General features: G+C 35.5%; 1 protein-coding gene across 3 annotated transcripts in view; it reads left to right on the forward strand.

The window, feature by feature from the left end:
• The window catches only part of DIAPH3 (diaphanous related formin 3), a 242,630-nt gene that overhangs the window by 106,521 nt on the left and 116,511 nt on the right, over positions 1-19,598 (forward strand). For all 3 annotated transcript variants that reach the window (XM_049815693.1, XM_049815694.1, XM_049815695.1), the window contains one exon: positions 7,031-7,132. In XM_049815693.1, the coding sequence (XP_049671650.1) occupies positions 7,031-7,132 (102 nt within the window). The remainder of the gene's footprint in view (positions 1-7,030; positions 7,133-19,598) is intronic.

Genomic DNA, 19,598 nt, shown 5'->3' on the forward strand with positions numbered 1-19,598 from the left:
GTGTCACATTAAATAGAAACCTGTAGCTAAAAAGTCTCTTGACATAAACTTTTGGCTAATGAATCGCTGCAAGAATCTTTTTTTTTTTTCTTCTGTGAACTATAGGGTTTTTATATCCGTAATGCTTTTTTTTTTTTTTTTTTTTTTTTTTTTTAATGAAAGCAGCTGAATTGCTATTCTCTATTTTCTGCATTCATGTTGTCCACGCCTAGAGATTTTTCTTTGGTGTATATATTCAAACAGCATATGATATTCTGTTTCTTCCCTAGTTACTAATTTTTCCTTGAATTTGTTTCTGCCTCTGTCTCATCTGCACAAATCTGTTGTCTTGGTCAAAAACTAGATGGAAAAATGTTTGGGTGTTTTATTTGGTGTTTTGTTTGTTTGTTTGTTTTCCCCTGTCCTGTTGGAGCCGATACAATCCAGGATCTTGCTTTAGGGCATCCACAGTGACCACCGTTCTCCCCTAGAGTTTATTTGAATAGTGTTTTCCTTTTCTGTATTATTTTATTCAAAGCACAAAATCAGTATGGTTCTGTGTGGAGACAAAAGAAACTGGAAGTTCCTCCTGTTCTTCTATGCACAGTGTTAATTAGAGGGTTGATAATTTGAAGAATTTCATAAAATAATTTAAATACGAATATTTCATTGTAGAATAATGGGAAAAAATAATTTGGAAGGGATGTCTGGAGGTCATTTGATCCAGAGCCAGGTCAGCTAGAGCAGGTTGCTCAGGGCCTTTTCCATTAAATTTTTAATATGTCCAAGACTGGAGACTCCATAGCCTTTCTGGACACCTTTTCCAGTGTTGAACTACCCTTGTGTTGAAAAACCTTTTCTAGTTTATCAAACTGGAATTTTCATTGTTGCAACTTATGACCTTGGCTGCCTGCTGCACACCTCCACGAGGAACCTAATTGCATCTTCTCTGTACCCTCCAGTTGGGTACCTGAAGACAACATTAAATTCCTTTGAGGCTTGTTTTCTTACAGTTCAACAAACCCACTTCTTTCAACCTCTCCTTGACTGTCGTGTGCCATGTTCCCTGGTCATCTTGATGGGAATCCATTAGATTTGCAAAGATATGTCTTTAGACCAAGATTGTCTGTCTTTTGGACAGGACTCCTACATGCTGTGATGAACTTCAAATATGGCTATTATGGCTCATAAATGTCAAACCATAATTGCTATCAATCTACTAGTAATATGGCATAGGTTTCAATTACAGAGGATTTAGATAGCTGATTTCTGCAGCATATCTGAAAGTGTGTTAGAGGCATGGGTACCAGTCCCTACTGAAACATCCAAGAAAGTTATGTTTTAGAAACTGTCGTGGTTTAACCCCAGACAGCAATTAAGCACCACGCAGCTGCTCACTCACTTCCCCCCTGCCCCGCAGTGGGATGGGGGAAAAAATCAGGAAAAGAAGTAAAACTCGTGGGTTGAGATAAGAACGGTTTAATAGAACAGAAAAGAAGAAAATAATAACGATAATGATAACACTAATAAAATGACAACAGCAATAACAAAAGGATTGGAATGTACAAATGATGTGCAGGGCAGTTGCTCACCACTTGCCAGTCGACACCCAGTTAGTCCCTGAGCGGCGATCCCCCCGCCCCCACTCCCCCCAGTTTATATACTGGGCATGATGTCACATGGTCTGGAATACCCCGTTGACCACTTTGGGTCAGCTGTCCTGGCTGTGTCCTCTGCCAACTTCTTGTGCCCCTCCAGCTTTCTCACTGGCTGGGCTTGAGAAGCTGAAAAATCCTTGACTTAGTCTAAACACTACTGAGCAACAACTGCAAACATCAGTGTGTTATCAACATTCTTCTCATACTGAACTCGAAACATAGCACCCTACCAGCTACTAGGAAGACAGTTAACTCTATCCCAGCTGAAACCAGGACAGAAACATACACTTTTTGCAGAATACAGGTAAAAGAGAGAGTCATAAAATGAGTTGTAACATTAAGGCTTTTTGAGATTCAAATGTGTGACTCGTACTGCAACACGTAGCATTTTGTATTCAAAGATCCAAACAAGGCAAGTTTGTATTTGTGTGCTTTGCTCGCAAAACACATTTCCACCATATTGGAATGTCAAAATAAGGTCCTACTGAAGAGGCTGTACAATGTTTAGCGTGCTCCTTTTCTTCCTGTGTGCAGTTTGGCCCTCAAGTCTTGTCACCTGGATTTCAAGGATCTTTAAACTTGGAGTTATTTGGTCTTCACTTTCCTTTCTTCATTGAAGAATGAGATGTTTCGCTTAAGAAATATTTGAAGGAACAAACATGAGCCATCATCTCCAGTGACTGTATATATAATCATTGTATAATTCTCTTCATTTTGTTCAATGTTGAAGTTAATATTGACACTGAAAGTATTACTTTAAGGTTATTAGGTTGATCAGAGCAGTTTACACCTCTAAGCTGTTTGTTTATTCTAGTTTGCACTTACATCACTTTTCTTTTTCAAGGTTTTCTTCATGCTCAAAAGAAGCATAATGTGTTTCTTTATTTTATTTTATTTGCAATAATAGTAGAAAGTCTCTAAAATAGCATGAAAAGCTGAGAGAAGGAATTTGCTACGCAGTTATGTTCAGCTTGAACTCTGTCTCCGATAGTCCATGCTTGCTCTGAGACTCTCTTTCATGCTATTTGACCGTAGCACTGTTTTTCAATGGTGAAAATTTAGGTTCTTAGCAAAATTAAGTCCTCAATAATTTCATGAAGCAACCTGTACATACTAAATAAATATTATATATCAAAATTATGAAAAACTGGCATCTTAATAATTTCTATACATATTATTTAAAGAAGGCAAAATATTTTTTTTGCATCTAGGCTCTAGGGAAAAAGATCATCAAACCATTAATGGGTAGTTAACTAATGGCATACTTTTATGTGAACATGTGGTAAATATTCCATTGGTTGTAATAAGCTAAGAAGAAAAACTTTACTTTCATTGAGAATTGTTTACTTTTTTTTTCCTTATTTTTAATTTCTTCTGTGGACTATTATTTCCATTTCAATGGTATATACCTTGGGATAAAGAATGTACTTTTCTGTATATTTAAAACACCTAACAGAATCTAGCCTGACTTTATTCTCTGTGCAATAGGCATGGTTAACAATAATAGGAGATAAGGGTTTTTTGACACTATGCTGATAATCTTGTAGGTCTTTTAATTGGTATTAACAGTAAAGTATATTGAAAGTCAGTGTATCCAGTAACCTCTCTATATAGTTCTTGGCATCAAAATTGAGTCTAAAGTATTTCTGACAGCGTTTGAATCTTTTTGTGTTTGCTATTGGAGGGAAGGGAACAATTTGATTTAAGAAAAGGATAAGAGAAGTTGGAAGAGCAAAACATGAGGTGAGAGGAATGATGTCCTACAAAAGGACAGTGATGTTAGCAGCTGCTGTGATTGAGTCAAAGTCAGTGCAGTAGAATACAAGTGATAATGCTCACAGGATCCTACATGAACACAGTCATATATATAACAAGACATACTGTTAAGAGGATGGCAGGTCCCACATATTGGGGTTTTTTAGGCATATAAATGATTCAAGAGTATAGATTGCATTTTTTTGCAAAGTGATTAAACTTGGAGGCCTACATCAAATGGAAAATTCAGTAGAATTTAGGCTCCAAATTTACTTTGCAAGTTTGGATGTAATTATTTTTATCAAATGGTTTCATCCAAGTTTATTGTTTCTGGGTAAGACAACCCTGTAATAACTTTGAAAAGGGGACTATCTGAGTTTACACTAGAAAAAGCACTTAAGACGCCCATCTTCCTTTGGAAGTGGTAGAATAATGTGCCTCATTGCTTTAAAAATTTGGTATCCAACTTCGCATATGCTTAGGTTACTAAATAAATTTAACTATCCAGCCGCATGTCTCTATTTCTACCTTTAAAAACCTTCCCAAGTATCGGTTATTGTCATGCTATGAAAATGTATTTCATGATTCTGAGAAGGGCAAAAGCATACACAGGTTTGCAAGCATATGGCTATTTTTATCTATTTTTATAAGATACCTTAGATATTATGGTGCTTCCTAGAAATTTCTTGCCTTCATAATTTTTTTTTTTTGTCTAGCTTATATATTGTTCAGTGTATCCTAAAGTCACAGTTTCTGAAGTTGGTAATTTGTCCTTAATCCTACTCTTGTTATGCTTAAGAAGTAAAATGTATCCTTTCCCTCTCTCTCTCCCCTCTGCCTGTCATTTTCTCCAGTTAGAAATTAAATCTAGTCCTGAAAGATGTAAAAACTCTGAAAGTCATATTGTAATTGGAAATAATAATTGACTAATTATTGGAATGTTTCTTGTGACTTAGTCAAAATTTTCTCCTGCTTATTCTCTGTTTGATATTCAAAATGTGTTTCATCTCTAGCAGTTCAAAAGCTTTATCTGAACACCATAGAGCAGCTTTGATATCAGCTGCTCCTTCAGTTTGGTGGGGTTTTTTTGTTCGTTTGTTTGGGTTTTTTCTGATGCTCAATATTGAAAACATTCACAGAACACTTGACTTTCTCTTTTTTGAAAGTTTTGTGGTCAGTTTTTCTACATGTGAAAATTATTTTAGCATCAAGCAATAACATTTTAATCTCAGTTAAGTTTAAGGAACTGTAGTATATTTAGAGGTGGTTATATGGATGTTGTATATCAAGACAAGAAATAAGTGGGTTATGAATTTCTAATTTAAAATGTACATTTTTACACTCTACCCTTTCATTTTTGCTCAATTTTACTGTTTTGGTGCTGTACATAGTCATCAATAATTAATAAATGTAGTCTTTTTTACAAAAATATTTTCCAAATGTAATAATGGTAAGCATATATATGACTACTGCCGTAAATTCTTCATGCTGAAAGTCAGTCTGAGGATGTCCAAATCAAGCTCCGCAAAATTTAAGTTTACATTGTTATTTTAAGCATCGTCATTCATGTGTTTTTAATAGTTCTCTTTTTTCATACCAAAATCCTTATTTGAGCATGGACACTGTTGAAGCAGTCTACTCTTTAACTGTCATTTACTCTTCCTTTGGCTTATTTAAGACTTTGTTCTTAAGTCTAAATTTTCTTATTTGCTGACTTTACTTTCTTGATAAACTATGTGATCCTTAATTTGGATATGACATAATATTGTAAAACAAATTACTTATCGTACTCCTTAGAATCAAAGTAGGGTTTCAGTTCTTAAAATAGTAACTACTTTACACTAAATGAAAACAGTGATAAAGGACTGTCTAGGTCTTTTTATCCATTAGAAAAAAGGCTTGATAAATGTTAAACTACCGTAAAATAACAAATGTTACAGAAGTGAAGAGATCGAGTTATAAAAAATTAAATGTAGTAGTATTGAACAAAATATTCAAGCTGCTTTTAAAAAACTTCAACACGTTGGGTACCTCTGTTCTTTAGTTACAAATCTAATATTTTCACTCTTTAACAACAGGAATGTCTATACTGTGATCCAAGGGTGCTATTGGAACTTGAGTAAACACCTGGAGCTAACTTTGAACTAGCTAATACAGGTTCTCAAGATAGCATAGAGCCACTAGTTGACTAGCGGTTTAGGGATATTTTTGGGGTAGTTAAAGAGTTGAATTCTTTCTTCTTATATTAGGGAACTGTGTTAAGCAAAGCATAGCTATGACTTTTTATCTCTCTGGCCCCAGAGAGATAATTTGTATATCCTAACTGGCTGAATTTCCTATAGAAGAAGAAATAGGATCTTTTGTGGATAAAATTAGTCGGGTTTTTTAAGACTTTCAGGTGGTGATCCTGTTCAATACCTTAAGTAAATTCTTTTCTGTTGATTGTATATCACCAAAGCTATTTACTTGCCGAGTAATAAAATAGATTTTGACTTAACCAGAATGTCTGCCTTTTCCGTTGAGTAATGTGAAAATCCTAGAGTTAGTCTTTCTGACCCGTTCTTGAAATATGGTAGTAGGTAGTGGGATAGCTGTGTTTGCTAGACGCGATTCAGTGTTAGAAGGATTGAATCTTTATTTGAGTTCAGAAGACTGATGTTACCAGTAGACCGGGGAGTGTTTTAAGAAGGAACACAATCTCTTTCTGGTTTTCTTACTGTGATGGAAGCTTAGCCAATGTGTAACCAGGAACACAAGAGTCATAACCTGAGAAAGACAGCAGGCTAGGGGACCCTGACTGTAGCCTAGTAGTTATAGTAGTTGTTTTGGGAAGGGACAGAACTGAGCTACTGACTCAAATTTTATACCATAATTAAATGTTTGAGAAGGTCTCTACTTCCAGAACCTCAGGATAGCCGTTTTTAGCCAACCTAGCTGATGGTAATTAGAGTGTAATTCGGGTGCCTAAATATAAGTGTCTACACAAATGTTGGTGCCTAAGTGTTCAGGAAGCTCCAGGGAGTCTGAGGATTCTTCAGATGATCAGATGAAGGTGACATGTTTAGATTCCCTTACCTGTGTTCACAAGATACTCACTTGTGTCAGTGTCCAAGCTTCCCATATGGACTCCTGAATTCAGCTGAAGCTGAGTCCCACCTCTGAATTCCTATTTCTGGTATGTTTTGGGCTAAGTAGCATGTAATGGGTTTAAGTTTTTGTTTTGAAATACTAGAAAATAAATTATCTGTTTTCAAAATACTTTTTGTCCAGCTTTAATAATTCTTGTGATCTTTTAATTGGATATCTTACATTTGAAGTTCATGTTCTATTTGCTTCTTAGTGTTCTGTTCGCATAGTGCCTATCAAGCATATTCTTTCTTTAAAAATGGTGTTTAAAAAAAGACTACAACAATGTTTGTAGAATTGGCAAAAGATGATAGCTAGCAGTGTTGTATCACTTGCTATTTACACCCTCAGTTACATTAATTTGTGTGTTGCTTACTTACATTTTACTGTCTTCAGCCAGGAGTGTGTCTTTGGAGTATACGGTAATGATGCATATGTAATATCATTTGCCTACAATAATACAAGCAACGCAGAATCTGAGATTTTTAACTCTATTTTATTTTTCTTGATAGAATTTAATAAAACATCTTCCTGAACAAGAACAATTGAATGCATTGTCCAAGTTCAAGAGCGAGTATAATAATTTGTCTGAGCCGGAGCAGTTTGGAGTTGTGGTGAGTTCTGTTTTGTTATAACTTTTTTTTTTTTTTGTCCTTTCCTAAAATACAGTTTTAATATAATACTATAGAAACAATACCAGCTGCTCCTTCCTAAATGTGAAGAGGTTCCAGACTGGGAGAAAAGTACAAGTGCTGCCTTTTAATCGGAGTTTTGGTGGACATATTCATGCATGTGGATGGCCTGATTCTTGGAATATTACTGTTGGAACGATTTGGGATCCTCTGTCTCTAAAAAAGTAATTTTGTTTACCAAAAAAAACCCCAAACCAAAAATCAGTGGTATTTTCTGTGGCAAAGTTTCACTGGGAGCTACGGAGATATTTTTTAATTTCTATAGCTAAAATAGTTTGGCTTTACTTTTGTTTGCATTAATAAATCTTAACTTTTTCAGTGAAGTTTTCTACACTGATGTTTTTCTTTCTATTCTCCATGTAAATGAGAAGAAAATACTGTAGTTATCATCACGTTTAACCTATTCTGCCTCTTTCCTCCTGTGTTTTATATTATGTTCTGTCAAGAGTACTTGTAGTCACTTTTTCCATTTCCAGCATGAAGATATGTTTATAATATCTCCCAGGTTGAATTAACAAAGGAAGACTGGAAGAGAGAAAAGAAAATACTGCTAGTTCAGTGCTGGCAGTTGATGCTTTCTGTGGAAATATAGTTTGGATATAATTTCTATATAGCTCATAATTCATGATTGTCAATTATTTCATGCAGACAAACACAGAATAAGGCTATTTCTTTTCCTGGGTGCATATATCTGTGCAAGTCTTTGATTTTTCTTGTCCACTCCTAGTGTTTCAAGCTAAGATGGGTCATTGTTAGCATCATCTGGGAGGATTTCCGTGGGAGGGAATTAAGTCTTTCTGTTGTATCTATGGGCTTCAGGAAAAGGAGTATCATGTCTTTGTAACAGTAGGCACTTACTGTTGATAGTTATCTGTGTGGATATTAAATACCTGTAGTTAAATATTGGAACAGCTGGAGTACCAGTGTGGGATATAAGAGCAGTGATTGCTATTCCGAATCAACTGGAGAACGTTGGTTTGGTCAGGAAACACTACTCCATTGAATTGGTGCCAGTTACAGATGTGACATAGGCAGTCTTCTCTGAGTAAGGTGCTTGTAAAACAAAACTAGTTCTGAAGTGGTGCTTTTGCTGAAAACTGTTGCAGCTGTTCATTTTCGATCCATCTTTAACAAGAGTAACAGTCATTGTACATCTAATGTAATGCTGGTTTCTGTGTTCTTGGGAGTCTTCTAACTACACTCTGGGAGCAAGAATAAGAGAGAAAACCACCACTGTTTTTAACACTTATTTTCCAAGATTTTCATATATAGTTTTCTGACTGAAGCCAGATTATCAATTTCTCTTGGTCCAAATTTCTTAGTTACAAAAGCTAATGAAATCTGCTTTTTATTTCTTGTTGAGGTGTTATCAGACATTCAAGGGATCTCTTTGTAGTTCATCATTATTTTAACCTTACTTTATTTGATTAAATTATCACCACTTATCTCAAAAGGTCATTGAAGAGGTCTCCGAGATCCTTTAAAAGAAGTATTCTCCCTCAACAAAAAAAATCCAGTCAAAACATATTTTGTTGTTTGATGAGATGTGAAACTAATGCTTTCAGCACCTCTGTTGCTTGCAAAGAACACAAAAGGTCTGAAGTCAGAGAAACTATTACCTTTTCACTTGTTTTGTTATAAAATTTCTTATTCAATTCAGAAAATAGCAGTAGTTTCACAAAGGTAGGTTTCACAATGGTAAGTTTTAGGTTTGTTTTCAACCTAGTTTATATTACACAGCTTTAGAAAGAGAGAAACAGGGTAGCAGTTGAATCTACCATGACCAACAGATCTTAACCTTTTGGTGGTAAGAACTGGGAGGAGGCTGTGATAATGAACATTATGTTTGAATCAGTTCTTCAGGTGGAACTTTTGGGTTAAGTACTTAAATTTATAAATAAGAGCTCCTACGTTTATTTACTGAGTTGTGGTAATGAATGTAAATTTAAGATGCATCAATATATTAATGTCTCTTAAAAAAAAGGGGCAAAACCACTAAACCCTTGAAGAATGACTTTAATAATTGTACCTTCTGATTTTTCAAATTCTCTTTAGATTTTCCGTGGTTCTAGGCTTTGAATGTTTTTGTTTTCTCACTTGCATGTTATTTCACTTTCTTGAACATGTACTAATACTGCAGCTGATAAACAGTAGATGCTAATTGGGCATTCTTGGAATTTATAGCCAGATCTATGGTATGGCAGGCTTCTTATAAGAGTTATAAGAGTTAGATCCTTCATCTCACTTTCATCTTCGCTCCACAAATTTCTTCAAATCCTGTAGGGTGAAACAGCTATGTTAGATTATCCAAATTTCTTCCTTGTTCTAGAAATAAGTCTTCATCTTAAATGCCATTAAAGCAGCTGATGAAATTAGAAGTCAGATGTGCTAGGTTTAGTCTGGAGTCACACATGTTCAAAATCTAAGTAATATATTGTAATACATATATTTCCTAAGAATATGTTTCTTCATAGGCCCATATCTCAGTAGTACATGAGAGGGGTGGTGCCCTAGGGATGAAATTTCCTTGTGTAATGAATAAAAGCTGTTGATAAAGTTCCTGGCTCATTTGATCTAGAAGTTGAAATGTTTGGAGAAGAGTTGATGAAAGACAAAAAGGAAGGGGAAAAAGTCCTTGTCAGGAAGAGTGAATATGATAAAGAAAACAAAACAATCTCTTGCATTTTTACCTCTGCCATAGTCTTTTAATATAAATCTGGTTGACCCAGACATTTAGATGACACTGTGATAAGCAATGCAGGAAAAGAGGAGAAAGCTAGTAATGGAATATTTTACAAAGACTTTGTCGAGCTCCATTTTCTGTTTGTGGTTTTGGGTTTTTTTTGTGCTATTTGGTGGCACAGATGAGAAGTCTTTCTGTACTTGTCAGAATTGGACCCTTTTTATGTAAATATTTTTGGGTTTTATGTTTAAGTTTTATGTAAATGTCAAACTTTTTTAATTTTTTTAAAAGAAAACCTAATCGAGTCTATTCTGGAATTGAGCTCTAAAAATGCTGTGCTTCTGGTCAATAATGTTAAAAGTTCATGTGTTTCCAGAAAATTTAATATTAGACAACTGAAGGGATAGATTGTTAATGTAGAGGAATGTTAAAAGTTCATGTGTTTCCAGAAAATTTAATATTAGAAAACTGAAGTGATAGATTGTTAATGTAGAGGAGAGGTTCGTATGTATGACTTACTGAGAAAATTGAAGTGCCCTGTGCTGAATAAAGTAGACTGAGCATGATGCTTCTCCGTGGTAACCTTGTTTCAAACTGTGTCTGCCAGGATGACAGAGATAAACACATGTCTAAACTTCAGCAGCTTCATTTGAGTCTGACAAATTATGGCAAAATGCCAGTAAAGATGGATTTACACCAGTAAATTTGACCATGAACTGGACTGAGGGGTCGACACCTGTTTGACCGTGCCAAATCATTCCAACAGTAATATACGTGTAACTGTCTCATTGGGGAGGTACTTATATAGCACAATTACATGCAGGGTTATGCATTTTAATCAAATTAGTAAAATGCAAAGTTAAGTAGCAAACATATTTTTTACTTTATTATCAAGAATAAACATTGATTCAAAAAAAGACATTAAAAAATGAATTCCACATAGGTTAAAGCTTGCTTTGCTATTTTTATTTCATCTTTGAGCCTCACCCAACTGATAAGTCTGTCTTTTGCTCTTCAAAAATGTCGGACTTACTACAGTTGGACATAATAACAACAGTAATAAATTTGAAATATAGTGTGTCAACATTTTCCAATTGATCAGGACCCTCTAATACTTAATACACGGTGTCTTCTGGAAAGAGACTTGCTTTTTGAGGAAAAAAGTGTTTATTTTTTAACTTTTGCTATCATCAGACCATCATAACAAGTATTTTTTTGTATTTTAAAGAATAATCTCTAGTTTTAATTCTTTCAGAGAGACTCCTATAGTATTGGAGCATTTATTGGCAGAGGTTTTAATACCATATTACTGTCTCTGTAATGCTAACAGTATCCTCACTATTGTACAACTACAGAATTGGCTATCCTGATCAGTTTTGTCTAAAAAGGTACTTTAGTTGGCAAACAAAAAGGTATCATCTACTTAATAACGAATGAACCTTCCTGGTATCAGTATAGTATTCTATGGTCTAACTCTCTTCTGCTGCATATATTGTTAAGATTAATAAAATTTCTGAACACACTCTTACACATATTTGTGTTACTTAGTTCAGTCACTTTAATGCTTTAATTGCTTCCCTTTTAGCACTATCTCTGTGTTATTCTGAAAATGAGGGTATATTTTAAAACACCCCTGCAAGTTAATTCACATTTTTCTTAAATCTTAAGTAGTAATTCATTTTATGCCACTGTCCTTTTGCTGTGTTTTTTGAAATCCAGTGGTATTTAAATAGAAATAAATATGAAATGATCTGGCTTAAGACAGTGATTGACTTGTATTGATTGACAAGGTGCAACGTTATTGGTGGACATTTTTAACTATTAATTTCTTTCAGACGTACCCATTCAGTTAGATGGGACTGTCAGTCTGATGAGAAGAGCTAGACCAGGAGCACTATAGGTCATGTTTTGCTGGATTTGGCCCAACTGATTTGCCTCAATTTTTTAAGATTAATTGATCAATGTGATAACTCATAAAAATGTTGCATTAAATAGTAAGAGTTCTTATATCTCAAAAGTTGGTGGAGTTTCTTTTCGGAAGGAACAACCAGATTCCTACTGAACCGTGCAAGTGTGTGCTTTCCCTAGTTTTCCATGCAAAGCATTAAAAAAAAAATCATGAACAAAATCAAGCCCCATCATTAGGCACAATTTTTCTAGTGTCACACCTTCTATGCATCTAGTAGAGCTGACTTCAGAGAACAAGCTACAGTCAGTTTTTAACATGAAACAATTTTCATTTCTCTTGGAGGAGAGAAGTTTTGATTAAGTCACTCTTTTTACTCTTTGAATATGGAATCTTAGGGATCTTCAATCTCCATCAGGCTCTCTTGTATCTTTTGTTTTATTCTGACTGGGGAGTGGGCTGAGAACTTATACTCATTTCTTTAAGAACTGCTGTTGACATAAATATGAATCTTCTCAGTATAGCTGGTTTTGTTTTTTTTTTTTACTTAAAATTGCTGGTTCATGCCTCATTTTTTGGTATTTTCAAATGAAGAGAATCAAGCTTAGACACAATACAAAACATTCAGGTGTATATTTTAGGCAAGTAGTGTCTTGTATTTATGGTATTTCAGAGAATTTGGAGATCCCCTGTTAATTTGCTCTCAATTTGTGATTAAGGGAAAGACTAAACTATTTGACTTCCAAGGAAGAGCCTAGGTAGTGAATAAACTGATAATTACTACTTGTGTGATAATAAAAAAATTTGTAATGGAAACCTTCTTTTATCCTTCTGGCTTTGAATTCAAAGTCAAGATTTGGTACTCTGAAAGAAACAGCTAGACACTTACTGAAATACTGGCATGCTGTGACTGTTACAGTATTGTATGTTTTACTTCAACTGAAATTAATGAACTTTTGTTGTTGGCTTAAAGACGTTGAGGGCATGACTCTCAACAGTTCAGGTTCCCTTCGTGAGTGTGGCTTGTGATATTTGTAGTGACTCTATGGGTTGCTTTTGTGGTTTCTGCAATTGTCCTCTTTTTTAAGTTACTTTGCACTTTGTTTTCTGTTCATTCAGCAGCAAGTGTAAAATAAATCCTTTATTACCCTTATCTTCTCTTCCAGACTTTAGGTTTTCTTTAGATAAACTACTTTATTTTCCTGTACGTTCGTTCTTTCACTTACTTCAGGCTGATGTCTCAGAACATAGATATTATCACCTATAACTGTGGAGTTTGGCTTTTGGGTTGGTTTTTTTTTGGCTTGCACGCATCCATGAACTATTTTAGGAAAACTATATTAAATCTGTTCCACTTATTAAGCACTTTAACTTAGCTTCATAGTATTAACTTAATTCAATGTTGTTTTGAATGCTGTATTTTATTGCTTAGATTCTTGATGAAGTGTGCTTGTGCTTGCTGAAATTTAAATATTGAATTTCATTTTGTTTTAGTATAGTTCTTGTTCTGTACTTAGTGCAGTAAACTTCCTCCTAAAGTAATTTAACCTTCAAATTATATTCCTGGAGGTTTCATTGTTTATGACTGATATTGGGTGATATATTCTATAAAGCTTGTTAATGATGAAGATTATCTTTGTGTTTAGAAATGAGTAGTCATATAGCAGCACAGTTGCAATGAGAGACCCATCTGATGAATGGGGTTTTGGCTAGATGATCGTCTTGGTAGGTTACTGTTAACAGAAGGCTGGGGGTTTTGGTGTTTTTTAAATTGTTTTTCTTGGTGCTTTCTCCAATGGGCAGTATGAGTATTGTGTTGCTTTAGGACTTAAAACATTTAGCAATGTTGATTTGTTTTGCAGATAGTTCTTTCCTACTGAGAAAAAAGTATTGGTTTACAGAATATTTTTTTCTAATTTGGGGCGTAGTCGCTGTCATCGTATCAAATAAACAATGTTTACCGAGTAGACTATTTAATAATGTTGATCTCATTCATTTTCAGTTAAGGTGATATAATAGTTACTAGTTAGATTTATTAATCATTACTGATACTTAAAATGTAGTAATCTGTTTAATGGATTTTCATTGACGAATTATTGCCATACCACCATTCAAGCCCTGCTGCTGAGTACAGGTGTATATTTGGCTTTGCTCTGAAACAAGACCCAATGTGTTCACGTCAACAAAGATGTTTTGCTTTTCAGACATCTTTCTCCAAAGGCTTTTGTTCAGATATATAGTCTTATTCAACCCTAGAAGATTTTATTATACCTAAGGTATACAATATAGCTTATTTCCTTGAGTCTTTTGCATAAGAGATGATGAAAGTGCTGAGACACCTAACTATTTTACTAAAATTTATTGGGCAAAGAAGAAATTGTGTCATTGAAGTATAGTGATTAAATATCCTTCTACCACACAAACAAGATGACAAAACACTGAAGAATTGTTGCAGTCCTTTTAGATTTTGTCTGTGATTCTTTTTTTTTTTTCTGGTCCTCACAGTCTAGTGAATCAGAAACCACTGGTAAGATTTTGAATATTGTAAAAATGTGATAACTAAACTCACATCACATATCTTATAAGTTTTTTGAGTATTCTATTGGAAGAAGACTTGGAATCACAGAAATAATAAACTAGAAATAAATGTTAGGATGTCACCCAATAGGTTAGATTTTTTTTAAAGAAAACTAAAAAGTATTAACCAAATGGTGATTTATCCCAGTTTAAGGAGATATTTTGTACTAAATAACAATTGATATTTCAGAAATAAATAACCCGACTTTGGAAATAATTTTTACAAATAAAGCCTTTTTTTAACCTCACATTGTTTTGTTTGACATTTCTAAATCAGGCATGGGCAATTGCATGTTAACTACAAAACTAATACTTAACTGACTCCACTTTTTGTTCTGAACTATGATATATAACTTTTTTTGCAAAAAGTTTGCAAAAGAGGATTAGGTATGTGTATAAAGAATTTCCTGCACTATTAGAGCAGTATAAGGTAATTCTTTTGTTTGTATGACAAAGATTGAGGAGGAAATTTTCTGTAGGACAAGTCTCATGCTTTAACCATCTGCAGTATTTTTCCAAAATGCCTAATATTAGGCACTTATGTCCATTGATTCATATAGCAGTTGTTTTTCTTTTACGTTTTGTCATCTTCACTTTTTTGATGATCCCAGATTTTGTTGTCAGCCAGATTTAAATTTTTTAACTCTTGTTTTCTTCTTAATGCAAACTGTTTGGCACTTAGTTTGCCTGTCTTTGCCAAATATTTATCTCCTTAATTTTTTTACAAATAAAAACACTTGTCCATGTACTGTTATCTTCAGTCATGCTTGCAGTAACTTCTTTCTCTCTGAATTTTTTACTTCAAAACTCGATCCATTGCATATTCTTCAGAATACATCCTAGCTGTCATTTACACATTCACTCTGCTGTATCAATATATCCAATGTCTCTTATCCAAATATAAGTTTAGTTATGTTTTTACTTATCTTCATTCCTGTTGTAGCATTGATGGTTTGTCTTTTCTTTGCATTCCACTGTTGATGATGAGCTCACTGCTGGTTTTTTGTCCTTCTATCTCCCTCATGTAAAAAAAAAATCTACTTCTTTTTTTCTTACTTTTTTTTTTTTTTCTATTTCCTTCTCACTATTCCTCTCTAACTGGTTAAAGTTCCTTATCTTGCTTCTGTAAAATTCTTAAAGGTTGTTCTCTTTCAGAACTGCATTCTACAAAGTAGTAGTCCTGTCTGTATGAAATTCTCAGTCGCTTCTTCCAAACACCAAGGCCTACTAGCCTTGAGTGTATTTATCAGCCCTGTTGTTGTGTCCTTTTGCTGAAGCCCTGACAGCTTCACTGCCTCTGTTTTCTCTCATAGTTTCATGAAACCCTGGACAATTTCCTGCCAGAAGTTGAACAGTTTCTTACATTTACTTGCACGTAATTATATTGTCCCCTGTTCTAGCTATTATTTGGTCATCTTGAGTTTCAGCTTCCTTTTGACTTAAATGGTTTTGTCTGGGTGGCATAGCATGATGTCTGTCTCGAACACTGATGACCATGCAACATGTGTCTGGTTACAGCTGAGACAGAAACCAATACGCATAGCTGTTTTAGCTGTGTGGTTGATTGATTGGTTTTTGTTTGTTTGTTTGTTTTTTCCCTCTTAACACAAGTCTCGGGGTGTTGTGTGGCTGTCCAGGGGCAACAGAGCCTTTCTTTGGTTATGTGAGCTAAGCTAACATCTAACATTGCTTCAGTTCCACTCCATTAGAGTATGGGGTTTTTTTGTATTCCAGGCACTGACAGTGTTCTGGCATGAGTCCACTGTTGACTTACCTGGGGACAGCTCTGCTTTTCTTAACTCTTGCTTAGGCCATCTAAAGCCACCATTTGGCTGCCAAGTGAAGGTGCTGCTAATTTCAGAAAAAATAATGTTCATTTAGATATTCACTTGAGAGAAACTTAAAAGGAAAAACACGACCATGGGTAATCTTAAGTATAAAGAACAGGTAAAATACAGGGGTTTGGACCATGGTGGTGCAATTCAACTTTATGGGAAAAGAACTTAGGGATGACAAAATACAAGAAAAATATAGTTATGTTGAAGAAAGCAGAAGCTAAAAGTTTCTAGATCAGCTGGTTAATTGGGAAATGTAACTTGTAGAGTAGTTTTTCAACAAGAACCCTTATTAACCTTTTTTAATGACAGATTATCTTGTAAATAAATGAGAAGACCAAGTTAAATGCTATTCTGAGTTATGGTTTACAGTTATGTAGTTGTGTAATGGAGATCACTTGCGCAACTACAGCATAATTAAGAATGTGATCCGATAATACAGTGGTATTTTCAGGCAAGCAAGGTTAGGCCCTTTTAAGAAACATAGTGTGAGAAAAGAAATAATATGTGCTTATTTGAAGGACTGCTGGAGAGTTGAAAAATAAACCATTGTTCATTATAATTGTTTTTAATAAAGCTATAATAGATACGTGTGAGTCAACATTTGTTCAGTGCTTTTTGAATGTAAAATATTCAAGTACTAAAGATTATCTTCTATTGTTCATTTGTATTAATTAGACCTGAGTCATGAGGGTTTTTTCTGAGATATTAAAATTGTAAGGGTCATGAAGCAACTGATAAGGGCATCTTATTGCTTGCTTGTTTGAAGTAAACTTTCTGAACTTTCTTCTAAGTTGAAGGATAAATACACAAGTGAAGTTTAGGGTAGCCTAAAGCTTTTAGTTTCAGACTTGAATGGAAAAAAACATCTGTGCGAGATTTTCTGGAGAAGGAAAAGTGGTTTTTTACTTAGAAAAACTTGATATAAATTGATTTTTACCTGCTTAGTCTCTTATAGTTTTGATTCACTTGTGCTGTCATACCCCCATCCTTTGGAGAACCACCATGTGTGTGTCTGAGCAGTCTGGCCAGGATCGCTGATGTGCAGCACAGAGGATAAGGGACTCTCTCAACACCATATTATGCCTCTGTGGTAGTTCTTGATATGTGACAGCAAGCTTTTTTGGACAGATCTTTTATATGTTAAGAAGTCATCAGTTGCCATGATGTTGTCTTTACCTCAGAATCTCCTAACTTCTGGAAACTGTGTTTAAAATACATGCTTACAATTTACTGGTGGGCTAATAAGAAAAGGAATAATTATAGAATATCTTGAGTCGGAAGGGACCCATAAGGATCATCGAGTCCAACTCCTTGCTCCTCGCAAGACTACCTAAAACTAGATCATATGCCTAAGGGTGTTATCCAGATGCTCCTTGAACTCTGAGAGGCTTGGTGCCATGACCACTTCCCTTGGGAGCCTGTTCCAGTGACCAACCGCCCTCTCAGTAAAGAACCTTTTCCTCATGTCCAACCTGAACTTCGCCTGATGCAGCTTCATTCCCTTTCCTTATGTGCTGTCACTGCTCACCAGAGAGAGGAGATCAGCACCTCCATCTCCGCTGACCCTCGTGAGGAAGTTGTTGACTGCGATGAGGTCACCACTCACCCTTCTCTTCTCTAAGCTGAACAGACCAAGTGACCTCAGCTGCTCCTCAAAAGTATTGCTCTCGAGACCTTTTACCATCTTGGTCACCCTCCTCTGGACACCCTCTAATAGTTTGATGTCCTTCTTGTATTGAGGCGTCCCAAACTGCACACAGTACTTGAGGTGGGGCCACACCAGTGCAGCGTAGAGTGGGAGAACCACCTCCCTCGACGACCTAGCTATGCTGTGCTTGATGCACCCCAGGGCACGGTTGGCCCTTTTGGCTGCCAGGGCACACTGTTGACTCGTATTCAACTTGCCCCTGCAACCTGCTGGGAATGCTGAGAAATACAGCTCATTCTGTTGACCCTTGTAGTGCTGTGTCTTCTGCTGCTTACATGCACACATTTCTATTTGTATCAACCTTCATATTTCTGTTAAAGAAAAGTACAGCAGGAAGAAATCACATTGACCTAATAATGTAGCCGGAGTAAAAAGGGCTTTTGTGACTGTTTATCCTTCAGACAGGAAGCACCACCATGAAAAAGAAGACATTGAACACTTTTTACATACTTGTAAAACCTGTTCAGCAAGAAACATGCCGCTTGAAAAAGAACTTGTTGACAGACAACTCTTCTTTTTATTTGTGTAGTAAATACAGTGTTTGAAAGACTCTGGGAATGATAAATGTACAACTTAAGTATTTCAGATATGTTGACGTAATTTACATTTCAAACAATACTTGGGGGGGGGGTTGGATACACTATGCTTTCTTTGTGTTGGAAACATTATAATTCAGATGACAGTAACCATCCTCTTGTTACATTGCTCTGTTGTGACTGACTCTTTAATAATTTCCTTTTTTGCTGGGTACCTCTTTTTACTAAACAGTTTTTGCCTAGTACAGGTTGCTTAATGAGAGTGAAAAATATTTTAGGAACAGCAGTGACTTGAGATTTAAATGGCAGTGATTGTAGAGTTAAAGTCTATAGTTAACAGAGCAGTTCTGATAAAGAACAGTGGATTCTAATGGATGGGAAGTCAGACGGGAATCAGTTGTGTCCTCATTTTGCAGCCAGTAAACATACATGAAATTGAAAGAGTTGGGGTTGTTCAGCCTGGAGAAGAGAAGGCTCCAAGAAGACCTTATAGCAGCCTTCCAGTACCTAAAAGGGGTCTACAGGAAAGCTGGAGAAGGACTTTTTACAAGGGCATGGAGTGATAGGACAAGGGGTAGTGGCTTTAAACTGGAAGAGGGTAGATTTAAATTAGATGTAAGGAAGAAATTCTTCTCTGTGAGGGTGGTGAGGCACTGGAATAGGTTGCCCAGAGAGGTTGTGGCTGCCCCATCCCTGGCAGTGTTCAAGGCCAGGCTGGATGGGGCTTTGAGCAGCCTGGTCTAGTGGAAGGTGTCCCTGCCCATGGCAGCAGTTTGGAACTAGATGATCTTTAAGGTCCCTTCCAACCCAAATCATTCTATGATTCTATGACTAATGATGATAGCTATAGCAACATCTAATATGAAGAAATATTGTTTGTAAGTCCTTTAAATTAAGACCAAGGCAGAGTGTTCTCAAAATACATGTAGGAAAAATGGAAAAAGGAAGGGAATAATTTATCATGAATACTGATGGTTGGTACAGCAGTATGTAATAGGCTTACATTTTTGACACAAAAAATAAAGGTTAGGTAATGGGGATCTTTTTCTAATAGTGGGAATAACAAAACAATGGATTTGACTGACTAGGGAAACTATGGAAGCTGTAATCAACATCGTTTTGATCCGGCACCCTTTTTGG

The sequence above is a fragment of the Accipiter gentilis genome, chromosome 13 (genome assembly GCF_929443795.1).
Source record: "Accipiter gentilis chromosome 13, bAccGen1.1, whole genome shotgun sequence".
Taxonomy (NCBI): Eukaryota; Metazoa; Chordata; class Aves; order Accipitriformes; family Accipitridae; genus Astur; species Astur gentilis.